We start from the raw sequence: 21,458 nt of genomic DNA, 5'->3' as shown, positions 1-21,458 counted from the left end.
TAAGACGAAATAGTACAAATGCGCTTGACGTCAGAGTAGAACCATTTAAGTAGGCACGCTTGGGCCACCATTTCGAAGCTAAAATTAAAAAAAAAATAAACATATATTCTGGAAAACCTCAGCATTTTTTTGTCTCGAATAATTTATCAATACCGGTGTTTTACCGGAATTACCGGTATTTTCTGTTCCAATACCGAAATACCGGTTTTCACCAAAAAGCGCCCAATACCGATCGCCCAATTCCTGTATAATAAATGTTTCTTGGGTCAGCAGTGTTTCAATTTTTGGTACTAATTCTCAAAGCTTCGGTGTCAGAAAGAGAGAACGGCGCTAACAGTTTATTACATCTTCTACTTACCTAATGACCTGTCATCAAACTTGAAAGTCGCTTAAAGTTTAATCTTAGATATTGGCTTTGGACAATAGCAACTTGGCACGAACGAACTGAGCGATTTTGAACTCTTTAGAGGGACAAGTCATTTCTTATTTCGGTTCAAGAAAACTGTGAAATTTAATTTGCTTCATATTGGCTATCCACATCTGTTGATGTATGATTCTACTGATTCAATAACATCACGAGCGTCAGTGGAGCATCGGGTGCCCAACCCCGATGGAAACTAAGGTCGTATACCGACAGGAAAGAAGACACTCATGCTTCCGCTGAGTATTGGCAAAAGAAATAGCCTTGCCAGTCGTGAGCGCCTGTCTCCAGGTTAGGGGCGGCTCACGACGGTGATCCCACTTCACGGTAAATCGCAGTTTCCGTACCAGGTATGCGGCTGTGCCCCAGGTTAGGGGCGGCGTACAACAGCGACTGGTCCGGAGCGGGCAGCTGACTTATGAAACGATGTGTCCCGCCAGCTATACCCAAGAGAGCAGCCTTGTCCGCGAGACTAGGCATCGCAACCCTAGTAAGGCGGTATGCTTAAAAACTTACGCTACGAACAATTCAGGAAATAAACTACAACGAACAACGGAATTATCAATATGGACCCAGAACAAAAAATGGACCACCATTATTGGAAACTTGGTACTTGGAAGGTCAGGACTCCACTTGAACCGGCACGTGCGTATATCCTGGCAAGAGAGCTGCAGAAGATGAAAGTCGAGGTTGCGACCATCCAGGAAGTGCGATGGCCGAAGAGGGGAGAACGCGAATTCCGCACAGTAGATCCTATTGCGAGCACGACATTCAAATATCATAGCTAATAAAACAGAGCATGGAGTCGGATTCGTATTGCATAGGAAACGAATGAAGCGTGCCATTAGATAGAGGCCCATTAATGACTGTCTATACGGGTTGAGAATTAAGCAAATTCTTTAACGTGAAGAGTTCTTTCGTCCCGTTATTGGTAGAGAAAGCCTCCACCCTACCACAAACGACAATGGCCTGAGGCTAATCAACTTCGCTGCAGCCAGAGGAATGGTTATCTGTAGTACCCATTTTGCACGATGGAACATTCGGAAGCACACCTGGAAACACCCTAATGGAGAGGCCTGCTCTCAGATCGACCACGTTCTGGTTGATGGCCGGCACTTTTCTGATGTCGCAGACGTGCAATCCTTCCGGAGACCAAACGTCGACTCGGAACACTATCTCGTAGTAAGTAAGATCCGCGCCCAGTTGCCCAACGTATTCATATCGAAACCAATGCGGAAGATACGACTGAATACTCGGTAATGCAACTGTGATACGCCAGAGTAGAGAAAGATACCGAGATGCTAGAGCTGCCGAAAAGATTGTTTACCGTCGTTAGAAACGCCAGCACTGGAATCGTGTTCTTGCGGAGGCAGAGAATAGCTTCGAGAGGCACGATACGAGAAGCTTCTTTACTACGATCAACAGAATCAGGAACCGGACCGTGCCAATTCCTGTTATGTGCAACGACAAGAAGGGGAACCTGATCACCGAAAGAGGTGGTGGTGGCTAGGCGTTAAAAATAGCATTTCGATGTATTGTTGAATGATAAACAAGATGGAGCGGTCAACAGAAATAGGATAACGATTGATGATGATGGACAAGCTGTGGATCCACCAACTTTGCACGAGGTTAGAAAAGCTGCGAGAGAGCTGAGAAACTGCAAAGTTGGATAGGACGGTATCCTCGCCGAACTTTTCAAAGTCGGGAACGAACGGCTGTATTGTGCAATCCATCAGATTATACTAAAGGTATGGACTGAGGAGGAACTACCTACGGACTGCCTGGAAGGTCTTAAAAGCCCTATTTACAAAAAGGGCTATCGGCTCGAATGCAGCAGCTACCGAGGCATTACTCTCCTCAATTCTGCATACAAAATTCTCTCCAGCATTCTGTTTGTCAGACTGAGGCCGTTGCAGGATACCTTTGTTGGCGAATACCACCCAGCTAGCATTTTCATACGGATAAAAAAGGTAAAAATCAGCATTACGTATAGATATACATAATAAATAGATCGTATTTCATGCGCAAAATTGGCATATCCGTACTATTTTGGAGGCGATATACGTGATTACGAATAATTTTGAGCGTTACGACTATATAAGTATTTATATACGATAATATCCAATTAAGCGGGAGTCGCTCCGTACTACTTTACGATTTTGTGCTGAAAATCGTATGTATGTCTGTCATTATCATAATATACGACAAAAAATCAACTTGATCCCACTTTTTCCATCTTTAGTTACGATTTCGAGTTTGTTAGGAGATATTTACGAAAGTTTTCGTACATTGATATACGACTTGGTGCTAGCTGGGCAGTGCGGCATTCGAGAGGGACGCTCCACGATGGACCAAATGTTCACCTTACGAAAAATCCTTGATAAACTCCGGGAATCTAACTTGCGAATCTAACGAATAGTGAGGTCATTCGTTTATAGACTTCAAGGCGACGTACGATTCAGTTAAACGAAATGAGCTACTTGAACATGGTTTTCCAACAACACTAATTAGGCTGATATGTGCTAGCCTTGAAGGTTCAAAGCCAAGCGTCTGGACAGTGGGTGAAACATCGGACTCGTTTGTGTTATTAGATATTTTGAAGCAAGGTGACAGATTATCGAATTTTCTGTTCAACATTGCATTGGAAGATGCTATCACTGCCCTTCAAGGGCAGGCGTGCAAACTAGCGGAGCCAACATCACGAAATCTCATATGCTCCTAGGATTTGTAGACGACATCGATGTAATCGGTGTTAACAGTAGAGCTGAAGAAGAGGCTTATACGCATCATAAGAAGGAAGCTGCGAGGATAGGGCTTATCATAAATTCTACCAAAACAAAGCATATGGTGGCTGGTAGAGAACGTGGTAGTCCTTCGGATGTTGGAACCGCGATGGTGATAGATGGAGATACTTTTGAAGTGGTTGACGAATTCATTTACCTTGGTACGTTAGTGACATGTGATAACGATGTGAACCGTGAAATAAAAAGGCGAATAGCGGCTGCCAACAGGGCTTTCTACGGATTACGTAGCCAGCTGAGGTCCCATAGCCTGCAACTCGGCATAAAACTCGCGCTCTATAAGACGCTAATTCTCCCGGTGGTACTTTACGGCCTCTTGGAGTTTTTAAGCGTAAGATCCTGCGATCAATTCTTTCCGGTATATCAAAACAAGCAGTGCGGCGCTGGCACATGAATCATGAAATATACCAAGTATACAAAAAGATGCGAATATTGTGAAGGGGCTAAAACTCGGCAGGCTGCAGTGGGCTGGGCACGTAGCAAGGATGCCAGATGAGAGACTAGCTAAAACAATATTCAGCAGAGAACCCGACAGAGGCCGACGACTTCATACTTGTCTGTTGTAGTAAAATTCTTATTTCGACTCTGGATAAGTCTTTCCTCCCATTATTGAAAGATGTAAAGAAAGATAAATCTGAGAATCACATTCTACAATTAGTCAGAAGCCCTAGGTAAACGGACTTATACGAGCAATTGAAAAGATTCCTTTTGGGCAGGTTGTTTTTTTAGCTGCTGCCCTAGAGTAAACAGAAGAGCATCTTAGCCAGCTCGGTTGTGCGTTGTTTTAGAGAAGAGCCAAATCTTGATCTGCCATGCAACATTGCAATAAGACACGGCAGGAGTAGAAATCCCAGATCACTTCCCTGCCTTTGCTATGCAAGCATGCCTTTGAAGAACAGACTAGTCAATGTCAGCGTACTCAGATGTGCTAAGATTTCTTAGAGATCGATTTCTGTTTGCAGCTGAGAGTCTCCAATCCCCGTGAAGATTTGATAAAGCGGACGAGTGAAGGAGCCAGTGCTTGCTGACGGATCTTCTCTGCACGGAGCTAAGTTTATTGAGCATTTTCAGCTCAAATGATAAACAATCTAATGATGCGCTAGAGTGGTATGCAGCCTACAATATTACATGTTTACCGAGTTAATGAGTAGTATTAAGATAAATGTTAGAGAACACACTTATCCTACGAAAAAATGCAACTTCATTGAAAAATTGAAAGAAAATGTATAATGGCAGAATCAAGAATGCTTGAAAATAAAATAATTTAAAATATATGGTTTCATAAATTTTAGAAAGAGTGTGTAATTCTAATTCCACCATTTATTAACAGGATTAACTTAGGATAATAAAAATAATGCACAGAGATGTGGCATATACCTAACAGAAGAGAATTGTCTCACTGTAGTGTTACTTTTCTAGCACCCTCGCTTATTAATTAAACAGATGCCGGATGTTTAGCTTTCGAATTAAGCACAGATCGAGTTCGAATGCATCTATTCGATTATTTACACGGCAACAAGGCTGATAAACGGAAATTATTTATTTCACAGTTTTGAGCATTGTAAAATTTAAAACAACATTGTGTGAATAATTTGCTGAAGACCAACATGCAATAATTTAAAAACGCAAATTCTATACAAAAGTCGCTCCCAACCACTACTCTCACCAACGGAACAGATCAAACTAGTTTGCAGTACAGCTGTCTCCCCTATCATCTTGTATTCAATTCACCATCGCAGTTCTTCCGAAACTGCTAATAACTGCTTAAAACAGCGTTCGTGAAGCGATTCTCAACGTGTCCTATACCAACCGATATATATTTTTTAGCACCACCAAATCCGTCAGTAATCTCTCCGCGCTCATGATTTGCCAATTACATGGTTCCGAAAATGTTCCATTTGAAAACGGCTATAAAAATGCTACCGACCCGACCGTCAGGTCTGCAGATTTTACAATTTTGATCACCGGTGCGGTCGTATGTAAAGTTTTCGCTTAATAAAGAGGCGTTCGGGCATCAATCGGGATCCTAGACCTAGAAATCAGCAGTAACATGTGATCAGGTTTTTTTTCCGGTCAGTGCAATGCAGTACAGTGTGAAAATGTGAACACAAGTTCTAAGTTGTGTGTCTCGATAGTGGAAGTGAAGTGCCTGTTTAGTTATCCTAAAGAAACCACAGTGGATTATATAAAAAGAGAGTCACAATGGTGCATAATCGTTTTGTAGTGCAAACAACGATCCCGATCAACGGTCACGGTCGAGACGGTTCGAATCCTCCAACCGCATTCAGACAACTGGGTGACACAGTTCAAATGGGTGATTCCGAGCCCAACAACCACAGCACGATAAACGATGGATTAAACTCGCCGGAACACCGTCGTATCAGCGTAATGGGTATGATGAAGTGAGTAGCCTGATCTTTCTGCTGCCGTATCAACTGGAATTATTCTCTATCTGTTTTGCATTAATTTTCTGCAATTTTCAATTCAACAAGTGATATTAGGAAAATGATTTATGCTGCATTGCTTCAAACGTTGTGTTTATGAACCGAAATATGAAAATATTGTACCAAATTTGAAAAGACAACATTACGACCGAATTAAGACTGTATGTACTGCAAAAAATAAATGTACCAAACCAAACTGCGTTAATAAAACAAAATACAGTGACAATTTTACTCAAAAACAGTAAAGGAAAGTGAAATAAAAAATTAAATGAGCCAGGGAATAAATTTAAATAATTGCTATCCAAATAACTTGCCTCTACATAAACTTACGATTCAAAATGAAATTTGAATCAACCTTTTTTTCGTATGTAATGTTTGACGATGGTGTATAAACTTTTGAAGATAATAGAACTAAGTGTATTTTTTGCAAAAAATTTGCGATTCAAACGAAAGGGAACTGAGTATATTTTTGCACGTGCGCTGATGTGAAGCCTCATACGTGATTTGACTCCAAATCATGATGGTTTTGGTAAACAAAACCTGTCCCATATGAAATTATTATATGTACTTACATTATGTTAGAAACAATAAATATTCAGGTTTTTTTACTATTATCAATGCTTCATATTATCATTGATTAAATTTTGCTCAGTGTTCAGTCAAATAAAAACCTCCGACTTCAAATTATATGTTTGCCTAATAGCCTAATAATCACCCAATTACTGAGCTGCTACCCAGTACCCGTCAAAACAACGATCCATCGTCAAACAGCGAACATCAGCTTTGATTCGATAAAATAATTTCGACTGTACAATGTTATCGTTTCACTTCCAACTACTATTGAATATAACAAATCGCAAATTTTAAAGTTCGGCTTTGGTCTATTTTGGTTTTTACAAAGCCTTAGATTATTTAGTGCTTTCAATTTTTCCACTGCTAATTTTGTCACTGCATTTCATTTCACACATTTATTCCAAATAGTCGTGTTGTAAATATGCCTAAATCAGATTAATATAAAACAGTATAGAATTCATATAAAAATGTAACCAGTAACATTTGTAACATGTTTAACAAATAACAGTAAAATAATTTAATAATAAACTTTCCTAAAACTATTATGCATTTCTTTCTATATTTAATACCTACAATTATTTCCTGTATTTTCAATGTCATATTAAGTGATTTAATATTCAGAGGCATCTACACACTGCAAACGTACTAATGTTTTTTTTTTCAAGTACTAAGTAGTCAGTATAGAAAACGATGACAACTAAGCAAATGTGTAACCTCAACAAGATTGATATTCCTGCCTGTTCTAGCGTGAATGTTAATCGAGAGTTCACTCGGCGCAAAGTTGGTCATCATCAATGTCACCGGACTGAAATAATGTTGTCCTCCGCAATTGTACAACAGCTTGGTTTGGCTTGATCGACCTGCTCCCAACTGTTGTCGTTCACGTCGCCGCAGTATTGATGACTAAGCTGGGATGCCGCCGCCGGTCACGCCGCGCGGCATCTGTAACCAAAACTTCTTCAAACTGGATTTAACAATCGAAACTCCTTTAAACTGGATAGTGTGATCAAAACTTCTCCGAAACTGGAACTTCCCAAACACTCAAGGGGAATCCTCAGCTGGTAGCCAAGGTTGACGATGACGGATAATTGGACTTGGTTTCATTTCTGTAATATAACACTCTTTTTCTCCTTCTTGCAGGATGAATAAATTCAGTAAAATCTTTCGCCACCGGTTCTTTTAAGCTGCGAACCATAATATTGCAATATCATTTTCATTGCTAATTAATATGTAGGAGAGTCTCACCATAATAAAGTTATATCCAGTAGCGCGTAAGCTAGTTAAGCAATCGTTGTCATTCAACCAAAATTGCAAAAATTTGCAGTGCAATTCAAAAGTACCGCGAAATGTAAGAAAGGTATCTACTTATCAGTGGATTTTAACGCCCAGCTTCATGCTTAAAAATATATAAATAAAATTCTTCATTGAAAGTGGAAAATTTGGGAGAAATAAATGACAAACGTATACGAACGAACCGAATATAATCCGCACAACTATTTGAGGTTAGAATTTAAAAATCATTATACATTGTTTATGCTTATCTTTATACAATTTGTTTACAAGAAACCAATTTTAATTGTTCTTTTCAAAAAGGCCACTCCGTACTGAGATACACGCCTTCGGGAAGTTATCCACAATGGCGACGGTTCTTCTACAGATATTTCCTCCTTGAAGTGAGATTAGTCGATTTTAGTTATTTTAGTGAGGCTCTCTAAACTTTTGACTTCATTCTCCTTACGTCAAAATGTTCCGAAAAAGGCGGCCACAAAGCCTAAGAAGTCCAGATCTATTGTAAAACCCGTTCATTATTGTCGAAATGCCAATATTGTTAAAATGACTGAGTCAGTCTAAAACTTCTGATGCATTGCTTTAATCACTCAAAGGTAGTGTAAGGGGTTTGCCGGTGTAAGTTATTCATGTCTAAACCATAACGGAGGCGAGACGATGACTCCTTGAAATACTTCTTCTATATTTGAAAACAGGAGAAAATTGCTTGATGATCATTACGGTGGTGGTGACGCTGCTCAATAATACTTTTTCATCGGTAAACAGCACTGACTGTTTGCGTCCTTCGGACTATCGTAACTTATGTGATTCGAATTATTTTCACAAATGGTATCATTCAAATAGTGTTGTTTGAATCTATACCTATAAAAATGGATTTCTGTCTGTCTGTCTGTCTGTCCCTATGTTCCTTTTAGAATCAAAAACTACTGAACCGATCGGCGAGAAAATTTGCATGTAGGGATTTTTGGGGCTAGGGAAGGTTCTCTCGATGGCAAAAGACCCCTCCCCCCACTAAGAGGGGGGGCTCCCATACGAATCTATGCCTATAAAAATGGATTTCTGTCTGCTCTATGTTCCTTATAGAATCGAAAACTACTGAACCGATTGGAGTGAAAATTGGCATGTAAGGGTTTTTGGTGCCAGGGAAGGTTCTTATGATGGTTAGAGATCCCTCCCCCACTAAGAGGGGGGCTCCCATACAAATGGATTTCTGTCTGTCTGCCCGAATGTTCCTTATAGAATCGAAAACTACTGAACCGATCAGCGTGAAAATTTGCCTATAGGGGTTTTTGGGGGCAGGGAAGGTTCTTATGATGGTTACAGATCCCTCCCCCCACTAAGAGGGGTGGGCTCACATACAAATGAAACACATTTCTGCATAATTTGAGAACTAATCAAGCAAATGGAACAAAATTTTAAATGTGGGTGTTTTTGGAGACAAGAATTTTTTCTATGGTGAATTGAGACCTCTCCCCACTTTAGGAGGGGCTCCTATACAAAAGAAATACACATTTCCTCATAACTCGAAAACTAATTACAGCAGTCCCCCGAATAACGCGGTTTCGAATAAGGACGTTTCCATTAAGGACGGTCTCGAGTGATTCCATTAACGCGGTCGAACGTCCTTATTGGAGTCTACGTAGCATATGGGAATTAACCTAATTGGTTCCAACATGGAATAACTCGTGATCCTGACCTAATAGACGGTTGGTGTCTTCGACAAAGTTGTTCAGTACATCAACGGGTTTTCATTGGATTATAGTATTGCGGAATTGTCTCACAACGTGGCGCTAGCGTATATGTAATATTTTTGTATAGGCTGCATCTGGCGCTGCAGGCTATCTAGAAAGTTGCGGCCTTCGGGAAGGTTGCTCAAATGGCTGCCACCTTCAAGATGGCATGGAAAAGACGCAGAACTGACTCACTACGTGGCGCTAGTGTATATGTAATCCTCTTATGCAGGCTGTATTTCACGCTGCTGATTATCTAGCAAGTTGCGGTCTTCAAGAAGGTTATTCATATGACTGAGACCTTCAAGTAGGGATGGAAAATATTGCAGAATTATCTCACTACGTGGCGCTAGCATATATGTAACATTCTTGTATAGGCTGTATCTTGCGCTGTTGACTGTCTGGAAAGTTGTGGCCCTCGGGAAGGTTATTCATATGACTGCCACCTTCAAGATGGTATGAAAAATATTGTAGAATTTTTTCACTACGTGGCGCTAGTGTACATGTAACATTCTTATACAGGCTGTATCTTGCGATGATGACTATCTGGAAAGTTGTGGTCTTCGGGAAAGTTATTCATATGACTGCCACCTTAAAGATGGTATGGAAAATATTGCAGAATTGTCTCACTACGTGGCGCTAGTGTACATTTAATCCTCCTATGCAGGCTGTATCTTACGCTGCTGACTATCTAGCAAGTTGCGGTCTTCGAGAAGGTTATTCATATGACTGCGACCTTCAAGAAGGGATGGGAAATATTGCAGAATTGCCTCACTACGTGGCGCTGGCATATATGTAATCTTTTTAAGCAGGCTGTATCACGCGCTGCTGATTGTCTGAAAAGTTGCGGTCTTCGGGAAGATTATTCATAAAACTGCCACCTTCAAGATGGTATGAAAAATATTGCAGAATTGCTTCACTACGTGGCGCTAGTGCATATGTAACATTCTTAACCAGGCTGTCTTTTGCCCTGCAGGCTATCTAAAAAGTTAGGGTCTTCGGGAAGGTTATTCATATGACTGAGGCCTTCAAGAAGGGATGGAAAATATTACAGAATTGCCTCACTACGTGGCGCTAGCATATATGTAATCTTCTTAAGCGGGCTGTATCACGCGCTGCTGACTGTATACCAAGTTTATTCAAATGACGGTGAGATTTTTCTGGCCATTTAGGAAGTAGTATTTACGGATAGATGGTAGACTAACCCGATGGATTCCTTTTGCGAGGACTGGGAGATATACGAGTTTCTTCTAAAAAAAGCATGCTGAACATAATAGCATAAACATAAAGGTCAGCATTGATTTGCAATTGTGGAGCCCCACCTCTGGGCACGCCGGTGAGCAGATGCGTTCCAAGTAAAAAAAGTTATAGGGACCTAAACTGCCATTTTCAAAAGATGATTAGATTTCGTGGTTACCGTTGAACCACTATTATGAAACTGGTTCATCTCTACCAGGATGCTTACCAGGATGAGTCCAAAAATTTTGCTTTGTTAGGTTTCAACAAAAATTTAAGTAATGTACAAAATTTTTGTATTTAATTTTTAATATATATGGAAAAATAAACACTGGTTTTTTTCTTTTTTGTTTAGTTATTGACGGTCTGATGTTATTATCTTTTTCTTGCCCCCCTCTTCAAAAAAATTTCCAGACCAGGACACCTAAGTAGCACACTTTCGTCACTTCTGGTTGCTGCAACCTATTTATGACTGAAATCAGTCATTAATTGGTTACCACAACTAGTTTATAACAACTGTGCTAGTAGGGCATAAACTGTTTTACAAATTTGTATAAGCTTTATTAAACTTATTCTTAGAATGTGAATTGGTTGCATGGTTTTAACAGATATTTTGTATTCACTGCAGCGCAACATAAAGCCTTCACAAGAAGATTACATATACACTAGCGCCACGTAGTGAGACAATTCTGCAATAACTTTCTCGAAGGCCGCAACTTACTAGATAGCCAGCAGCGCGAGATACAGCCTGCCTAAGCGGATTAAATGTACACTAGCGCCACGTAGTGAGACAATTCTGCAATATTTTCCATACCATCTTTAAGCTGGCAGTCATGAATAACCTTCCCGAAGACCACAACTTGCCAGATAGTCATCATCGCAAGATACAGCCTGTATAAGAATGTTACATATATGCTAGCGCCACCTAGTGAAACAATTTTGCAATATTTTCCATACCATCTTTAAGGTGGCAGTCATATGAATAACTTTCCCGAAGACCACAACTTTCCAGATAGTCATCATCGCAAGATACAGCCTGTATAAGAATGTTACATGTACACTAACACCACGTAGTGAGAAATTCTGCAATATTTTTTATACCATCTTGAAGGTGGCAGTCATATGAATAACCTTCCCGAAGGCCACAGCTTTCCAGACAGTCAACAGCGCAAGATACAGCCTATACAAGAATGTTACATATATGCTAGCGCCACGTAGTGAGTTAATTCTGCAATATTTTCCATCCCTACTTGAAGGTCTCAGTCATATCAATAACCTTCTCGAAGACCGCAACTTGCTAGATAGTCAGCAGCGTGAGATACAGCCTGCATAAGAGGATTACATATACACTAGCGCCATGTAGTGAGTTAGTTCTGCGCTCTTTTCCATGCCATCTTGAAGGTGGCAGTCATTTGAGCAATCTTCCCGAAGGCCGCAACTTTCTAGATAGCCTACAGCGCCAGATACAGCCTATACAAAAATATTACATATACGCTAGCGCCACGTAGTGAGACAATTCCGCAATACTATAATCTACTGAAAACCCGTTGATGTACTGAACAACTTTGTCGAAGACACCAACCGTCTATACGGTCAGGATCACGAGTTATTCCATGTTGGAACCAATTAAGTCAATTCCCATATGCTACGTAGACTCCATTAACACGGTTTCCATTAACGCGGTCCCTATTAGCGTCCTTATTGGGGGGACTACTGTAATCGAATGGAACCATATTTGGCATGTGGGTGTTTTTGGAGGCATGAAATTTTTCTATGATGAATTGTGACCCCTTACCTTTTTAGGAGGGGGGGCTCCCATACAAATAAAATACAAACTTCCTCATAACTCGAGACTAAAAAATCGAACCATATTTGGCAGGTGGGTGTTTTTGGGGGCATGAATTTTTTCTGTGATGAATTAGGACCCCTCTCCCTTTATAGGAGGGGGGGCTCCCATACAAATGAAATACACATTTCCTCATAACTCGAGAAGTAATCAAGCAAATGGAACCAAATTTGGCAAGTGGGGCGTTTTGGAGGCAGGAATTTTTTTTAATGATGGTTTGAGACCCCTCACCCCTGTGGTAGGGGGATAAGGACTCTCATACAAATAAAACAGAAATTTTTGCGTAACTCAAAAACTAATAGAACTCGAGAAATTTTAGATTCTTTCATAAAACATTAATCAATAACAAGACCATCAAAAACTATCAATAGTAACATTAGATAATTCAGCACGAGACGGCCACAGGCCGACCTGCCGTCGGAAGCGTAGAGATCACCTCTATCTAGGTTTATTTAATATTTTTTGAAACGATGGTTCTACAATTGATGAAGGGACGGTAGGGAAAGAAATGAAAATTTTTTTGGTGAAGGTGGGGAAGAGCGGAAAGGAAGGGGGGGGGGTATTGGTAGCTATGCTTGACAAGTAGTCATTTTGACTCCTACCTTTTGTCCAATACTGGAAGGTGCATGAGTCGAACCAAGCTGTAATCTGAGATTACAACCGGATTTGAACCCACAACACCTGCCAGGGCGTGTGGCTTGCTGGTACCCGTGTACCTTTGAACCATAGCAGTATTGGACAAAAGGTAGGAGTCAAAATGACTACTTGTCAAGCATAGCTACCAATACACCCCCCCCCCCTTCCTTTCCGCTCTTCCCCACCTTCACCAAAAAATTTTCATTTCTTTCCCTACCGTCCCTTCATCAATTGTAGAACCATCGTTTCAAAAAATATTAATATATATGTATGACCGCATTTCAAGGTCAAGACTAAAAACTTGAGATTAGTCTAGGTTTATTTATTTTCCTAGATCTACTGATCTCTATTACTTTCCTTCTGTTGGGTCACCCTGTGAAATGGTACTTTCTACGAAAAGATTTTCCGTGAAATGGTACGTCCCGCGTAAGGTTTTTCGCAAAATGGTATTCTGCGAAACTCTATATTCTGCGTTATGGTCAACCGAGAATTGGTGTTTCGCAAAATGGTATTCGGCGAAATGGTTTGTAATGATGGCGAATATTTAAATGCTACCCGCTTTATTTTATCAGGCTAAGCAATGGGGGGAGTTGTTTTCTACTTTACTGTGAGGAAAATTTGTATAATAAAACACCCATGAACTCCCCAGAAACTTGCAAAACTCGAGATTGTGACAAAGGTCATCCGAGATTTATGTACAACACAGTTTAATTTGTGGCAATAGGAAGTTTGTCGGGTCAGCTAGTAACTTATAAAATTTCAGCTTTAAATCATCATGAACTATTGTAACAATGGAATTTTTCAATTTTGTTTGATTCGTCGTCGGATTGTTTTGCGTAGTATTGATGAATGTTCCTTATAACATTTTTTCTCAGCTTTCTGATGGTGGCCTTAAAATTAAAATCGGTTGGGATTGCTCATGGTGAAAACGGCGATTGTTTGATAAAATCCAATATGGCGATCAAATCCAAGATGACCGCCAAACAAATTTTCACTCCATTTAAAAGCCCTGTTCTTCTTCTTTACAGAACCGGGCTATTTGTTAGTTGTTTCATGGCAAATTTATAAAATATCACATGATATAGATCTCAAGGTTTGCTCTTTTTTTAAATCTGTTAGGCCCCTTGGCGCACGAGGGGTCCACTATTTCGAGGTATCAAAAGTATAATTCATATTTTTTTAACTATTTTCAACCAATTAAGCGCAAAAGTTCCAATATTTGAAGACGTCGTGTCAGTAGTGGTCCCGTTTCAGCGAGAATTACTCATACACAATGTTGTTTTCCTTTCGTCACAGAAAACAGGGTTGATTTGCTCTTTTTGTTTCGTTTTTGCTCTTTTGACTATAGCATCTCAGCCAAACAGAATTCGGAAAAGTGGTGTACTTTTGTATTTGTAGGGCTACAGAGCCAGAATATTCTTGGTAGCGAAAAGAGTCTCTTGGCTACCAACGGGATAGCAACCCCAAAGCGCCATATATACAAAAGATGAAACTATACTTTCTTCAACTATATTGTAGATAATAATTAACCCTACAATTGTCCTGTACATCACTTTTTCAAATTCTGTTTGATTGAGACGTTATAGTCAAAAAAGCAAAAATGAAGTAAGAAGAGTAAAACAAGCTTGACAGAAAATCCATTTTAATAAAAAAGCATAACTCATCACAAGCTTTTCTTCAAATTTGGAGACAAACTGCAATAGAAAACGTTGAGGACATAATATATGATGCTTTCAGTTACAATTTTTTTTGCTTTTTTCAGCTTGATTTCTTTAATTTCAATGTTTTCTGATCGATATGAAAACGTTAAATAGGCCACAGACACTTCCAATCTCAAAACCTCAATCGCAACCATTCCAAAAGCGGTGCCGTCAGGATGCTCATTATTTTAAAATAATCCTAAAAACTGTACAAAACTAATAGCTCAAACAATAATAAATAAATTCAAAAAACAGAAACACACAACACAGAGCTAATTGGCGACCGCTAATGCAAATTTTTTTTGAAAAAAACATGTTTCGATATAAGACAACTTCGATTTAATACAACTTTTTGAAATGATAAATTGTTTTATATCGAGGTATCCCTTTATTTGTAAATTGGATTTCTAAAAAAACATGGCTTGTTATGCAAAAATGCAAAAATACCTAGTCATCAAAAACACGTGAAATTTCTTCATCAAAACATTATTTATAAAGTGATAATTGAAGGCTAAAGTAGCTGATGCGTTACTAAGTGTCAGCGAGCGTGTTAGTCACCGGGAGTCGAAGTATGAAAATGTGCCGAAATGAGCAACCGCACCGGAAGACATGTTTATTAGCACCTATCCCGATTACGACAATAGTATCATACTTAGTATCTACTGTAACGGTTTAATGCCTGGTTTATATTTCAGAGATGCTCTGCCACGGTTGGATCATTACCGTACATCCATACGAAAAAATAGACGGCCATCGCTGGGGGAACTACAGGGAGAAAAAACTGATGCCGGGGCGAAACAAGTAAGAACCGGATTTATTTAAACCACGTAAATTATATTAAAAACACGATTTGTTCTGAGAAAACCTATGTTTCATTAACATGCACAAATAATAAAATACATAATGAAATTGTAAAAAAAATTCTTAAAGTAATAACAGTTGGGTATTTCAATCTTACGTTAAGTTCCCCGTTTGAGATTCTGCTTAGAAACGGATTCGATTATTTCTATTGTAATCGAAAAATGTCAATTGCTGCCGTTCCAGGTTGCCGAAGAGGAACCCGCAAAAGCGGGCGGACACGCCTTCCGGCTGGGATGGATTCAGGGTGTAACGACGCCATGCTTGCTCAACATTTGGGGAGTAATGTTATTTCTCCGGCTCAGCTGGATTGTTGCAGAAGCCGGCTTCATCCACGCAATGCTGATCATAGGTCTGTCCTATACGGTCTGCGTGATTACCACTCTGTCCTTATCGGCACTGTGCACCAATGGCCAGGTCAAATCAGGTGGTTTGTACTACATCATCTCCAGATCGCTTGGCCCGGAATTCGGAGCTTCTGTCGGTGTGGTGTTCGCATTCGCCAATTCCGTAAATGCTTCAATGAACACCATTGGGTTTTGCGAGTCGTTGAACAATCTATTAGGTAAGTTTCAGTTCTGGATTATTACTCATAAGTAAACAATAAGTAACAACTATTTTCAGCAAGCTATGGCCTAAAGATTATTGATGGAGGTATCAACGATACCCGAATAATCGGAACAGTCGCGCTGATTATTATGGTGGCCATTTGTGCGGTGGGAATGGATTGGGAAGTAAAGGCTCAAAACTTCCTGCTCGTAGCCATTTTAGTAGCAATTGGAAGCTTCATAATCGGCTGCATTAGAGGTCCTACGGAACCCGAAGAAGTGGCACAAGGTTTCTTGGGCATTTCTGCAGCAGTATTTTCGTCCAACCTTGGGCCAAGTTATCGGTTCAGTGAAGGCGTCCAGCAAACCTTTTTCTCCGTGTTTGCAATATTTTTCCCGAGTGTAACCGGAATCCAAAGTGGTGCCAATATTTGCGGAGATCTGAAGGATCCGGCAACAGCGATTCCCAAAGGAACACTGGTCGCGTGCCTAATTTCTGGAATTTCCTACATAGCATTTTCGTTTTTTGCCGTTGCAGCATCTGTACGAGATGCTTCTGGTAACCTAACAGATCTGGCCGGAGTTAATTTTACGTCATGCGATCCGCTGCTGAACGTAAGCAAAATTATTTAAAACAAAACATTTTTTTTTTTCAATATTCACTTTATTTATAGAATTGCCGCTATGGACTCAACAACGACTACGGCATAATGCAGCTAATGGCGGTCTCATCTGCACTTACTTACCTAGGTTGTTGGGCTGCAACTCTAAGTACCGCATTGACCAATTTGCTCGCTGTGCCTCGGCTAATCCAATCGCTTGGTATTGATCGCATCTATCCGGGACTCATATTTTTCTCGAAAGGATACGGCAAACACGGTGAACCTTACCGAGGATATATTTTGGTATTTATCGTCGCCTTCACCTTCCTGATGATTGCCAATCTAAACACGATAGCACCATTGATTTCGATTTTCTTCCTGGCTTCGTATGCTTTGGTCAATTTTTGTACTTTCCACGCATCCACCGTCAAACCACTCGGTTGGCGTCCAACATTCCGTTACTTCCATCCGCTGCTGAGTATCATGGGTTCGATACTATGTGTAACAATCATGTTTCTGATCGACGTTGCCTCCACCTTTATCGCAATTATGATCATTCTTGTACTATACCTAACTGTAATTTACCGCAAGCCAGATGTGAATTGGGGCTCTTCAATGCAAGCTGCCGCCTATAAATCAGCTCTCAATTCGGCATTCAATCTAGAACAAGTAGGAGAACATGTCAAAAACTATAATCCACAGCTACTTGTTATGACCGGAAATCCTCTACATCGCCCAGGGTTACTGAACTTTGCTCATTTAATAACGAAAAATAACTCGTTGATGATTGTTGGAAATGTATCAGACGAAAAGCTATCTTACAAGCATCGGAAACTGATGGTTAATGAAGGAAAGAGAGCTATTGAAGGTATGAAAATAAAAGCTTTCTATCACATACTGGACGGATTATCTTTCGACGAAGGAGTACGAGCTATGATTCAGTCTTCCGGATTTGGAAAACTATCGCCGAACATTCTACTTATTGGATATAAAACCAATTGGCGCTCTTGTAGCCAGGAAGAGCTGAACCAATATTATAAAGTCTTACAGTGAGAGCAATTACTTTGGTGTATGTATTTGAATTGATCCATACTTAATTTTTCTAGCAACACATTTGACAACCGTCTTTCTTTGGCAATTCTTCGACTACCGGATGGATGTGATCGTTCCCATCTTATTCCCAAGAATTTGGTGCCGGATTTCAATCTGTCGACTTCAACGTTGAGTGTCGCTTCCTACACAGCAGTAGAAAGCTTCCCGGGTGGACGCATGGCGAAACCAAGTTTAATGCCGGCAAATTCCAACTTAGATCTTCCAGCCAACGCAAACAGCGAGAGTACACTGAGCGAAAGTAAAATCGATTCCATAGCATCTTACACCACTTCCATTAACTTTTACCAAAACCATTGCAGTTGTGCTAAATCCGAATACAATTCCCCCCAAGGAGCTGAACATGTTCAGAGACAAACAATTGCCGGGAGATATCGACGTCTGGTGGTTGTACGACGACGGAGGATTAACCATCCTCTTGCCTCACATCATTGCAAGTCGACCAAAGTGGGCCGCATGTAGAATTCGGGTTTTCGCTCTGGCCAGCCAACAAACGGACTTCGAGGAAGAACGTAAAAAGTAATTTAATTTATTTAAAGCCTTGAAACCATTTTAATAAATATTTTTTATTATGCATTATCATAGTATGGCGACCTTGCTGGATAAACTTCGCATCAAGTACGTATCCATAACGATGGTCTCTATTGCGGATAAACCACATGACGCAACCATCGCTGCACACCGTTCCCTGATCGATACTCTTGTAGAGGACCAGGAGAGCAGTATTATCGTAAGCCATGAAGAACGAGCACAACTCATGGGCAAAACTTACCGTCAGCTTCGACTCAGAGAACTCCTGCTGCAGAACTCGAAAAATTCTTCATTGGTCGTCATGTCAACGCCAGTTCCACGAAAGGTATTTCTCTTTTTTAGTTCCGTAAATATCGGTAACAAAAATGCTTTCTTTTTGCAGGATATTGTGTCTGCTTCTCTATACATGTCCTGGCTGGAAATGCTGACAAAGGACATGCCACCATTCCTGTTAGTACGCGGTAATCAAACCTCGGTATTGACATTCTATTCTTAACTTCGAATTAGCAGTAATATAACGAACAATCCAAAGAACACTCTTTACGTGTTGTTCAACGTTTTAGCTCCACCCAATGAAAGAAATCTCAAATCGATTTCAGTTACAAATTTACCGTATTTAGTGTATGAGCAAAAGTGAAATGATTAGGACATTCAAAGATGATATTGAAAGTAATAAACGAACGATACTGCCGTTTCCCTTTGCCAGGGCTGTCTAACGTCACCGTACGACGAAAACAATTTTATTGCTGTCTTCATCTATGATCAAAAACCAACTGCCTATTTCTGGACAAAAATAGTCATCTTCCATCGCAGTAGTGAAGAAAAATATGTTGACTTAGGTCGGTTAGTTTCTCGTCGATGGTCAAAACCTATATAATTTAGTCAGTTTCGCGCGTTGTGAAAGGTGTCAAATTGGTTGCGTTTCTCTTGCATTTAGAACAATTACAGTGGCTGGGAGATAAGAGGTTATGGCGGGAGGGTCTACCGAAGAGGAATATATGGAAAAAAGGCTTCAAAGGTTTTTTTTTTCGAGAGGATCCCCACTGTACCCACTAGCCGCCATTAGCGCTCGTGGAGTGCTGGATAGGATACGCCACTACACATTTTAATTTTTTTAGCCCTATGTATCCAGTAAAAGTTTATCTCCACCATAAATACATTTAGCATAACTTTAGCACAAAGATGGATACAGCGAGAGTTTTCTCAACGTTGAAGCATGAGCCCGAAACTACGGCACGTGTCCGAGTAAACAAACAACTAAGCCCTCCCATTTATCACGCAATCAGCATCAAACTGTTCCGCAGTAAGAAAAATATGATTATTTTCCTGCTACATTGTTTACAGTCATTTAATTTGAAAATGCAGAATTACCACCGCCGACGGAGAAGAACTTATCGGTTGGAATTAGACCCCACGCTTCAAATGTGTCAATTGTTCCACGACTTGTAATCATCTGTACACATATTAAAAACCAGTCGAATCCAGATGAACCGTAATTTGTTTGGAAAATACGATAACAGGTCTACGGTCGTACGAAGGTAGGGTATGTATGCCTACTATGAGTATTGTTTAGCTTTCTAAGCGACGATTTCAGAACAAGACCACGGATCGAAAATAAAGTCCTTCATTTGAAATGTGCCGCCTCTTTTTCACACTGCGTTCAATCATGTTTCCTGTATATTCCATCGGTAACTAGACCAGTCCAGATTATGAATAAATACTGTTTGCCCGCCAACTGAATTTGCTTGACGATCAGAAAAAACGTTTGAGCATTACGTGTCGATACGAAACCAGCAGCCATGTGATTGATCATGCATCACAGTCCTAGCGTGACCAACAATTTTGTGAAATCGACTCTTTACTCAACGAAATGCGAATTGATGGTAAACCGATTTATCGATATAAGGCAACTTAAGCGAAACACTCTGGGTAGATTGCAGATTGGTAACAACATCTGAGAATAACAGTTATCCTAATCTATACGATAACGGTAAGTTTAAGGGCATCGTGATAGTCACCAGTGGCACTATCGTTTACTTGAGTTATAAACGACCGTATTTGCTTTCATGAAGGCCGGCAACTCATTGACCCTTGAGAAACAATATGGATTACAGTGAAAGTGGACCTCTTCTTTCTAATTTTGCTATTTATTCATTATTCAGATGTGTTCTATTCTATTCTATTCTATTCTCTTCTATTCTATTCCATTGTCTTTTATTTTATATTACTTTATCTTGTTTTATTATTTTTTATTTTATTTTCTTCTATATTCTTTTATTTTATATTAGGCCATTGCAAATAATTTCAAAAGTTTTTGTCACTCCCCCTTGGAAATTGGCTTGAAAAATCGAGGGGCAAAAAAATAATTTGTAGGATATGAGTTAATTTGTATTCATAAAATCAATTGTCCATGGGTTCTACAGCCTGAAAAACTCGAAACATGAGTGTACGAGTTGAGTTAATGCCTCTAGCACGAAACAGAAATCAAAATTCGAACAACGAAATTTCCGAAAATCAAGCGAAAAATTTTTCTTTCGTTTTTGTCTTTTTTGTAGATTTTCGCATGGAAAATAATAACTTATATATTAAAAGCAAGAATAGATTTGGTTTTCACGTTTAAACTTTAAGTAAAAATGCCTCAAATCAATATTTTTTTTGCTCGATTAAAAAAATCTCTGTTTTTTTTCGCCCCCCCCCCCCTTCAGTGTCCCAACACCGGAAGGACAAAAACTTTATAAAATATTTGTAATGGTCATATTTTATCTTATTTTATCTTATTTTATCTTATTTTATTATTTTTTATTTTATTTTATTTTATTTTATGTTTATTTTATTTTATTTTATTTTATTTTATTTTATTTTATTTTATTTTATTTTACTTTTATTTTATTTTATTTTATTTTATTTTATTTTATTTTATTTTATTTTATTTTACTTTATTTTATTTTATTTCATTTCATTTCATTTCATTTCATTTCATTTCATTTCATTTCATTTCATTTCATTTCATTTCATTTCATTTCATTTCATTTCATTTCATTTCATTTCATTTCATTTCATTTCATTTCATTTCATTTCATTTCATTTCATTTCATTTCATTTCATTTCATTTCATTTCATTTCATTTCATTTCAT

The 21,458-nt window shown here is 39.3% G+C and overlaps 1 protein-coding gene across 1 annotated transcript; it reads left to right on the top strand.

Moving 5' to 3' along the window:
- The first annotated feature begins 5,584 nt into the window (after positions 1-5,584).
- On the top strand, positions 5,585-18,819 carry LOC128743279 (bumetanide-sensitive sodium-(potassium)-chloride cotransporter-like). The gene is given in 9 exon segments (XM_053839824.1): positions 5,585-5,624; positions 15,370-15,475; positions 15,719-16,097; positions 16,157-16,695; positions 16,755-17,731; positions 17,789-18,050; positions 18,052-18,311; positions 18,378-18,648; positions 18,706-18,819. Coding segments are annotated over 9 exon segments (2,922 nt in total). The 5' UTR covers positions 5,585-5,610.
- The last annotated feature ends 2,639 nt before the right edge of the window (positions 18,820-21,458 follow it).

The sequence above is a fragment of the Sabethes cyaneus genome, chromosome 3 (assembly GCF_943734655.1).
Source record: "Sabethes cyaneus chromosome 3, idSabCyanKW18_F2, whole genome shotgun sequence".
In the NCBI taxonomy this organism is placed as follows: domain Eukaryota; kingdom Metazoa; phylum Arthropoda; class Insecta; order Diptera; family Culicidae; genus Sabethes; species Sabethes cyaneus.
The sequence above is the reverse complement of the archived record's forward strand: the minus strand, read 5'-3'. Positions and strand labels throughout refer to the sequence as shown.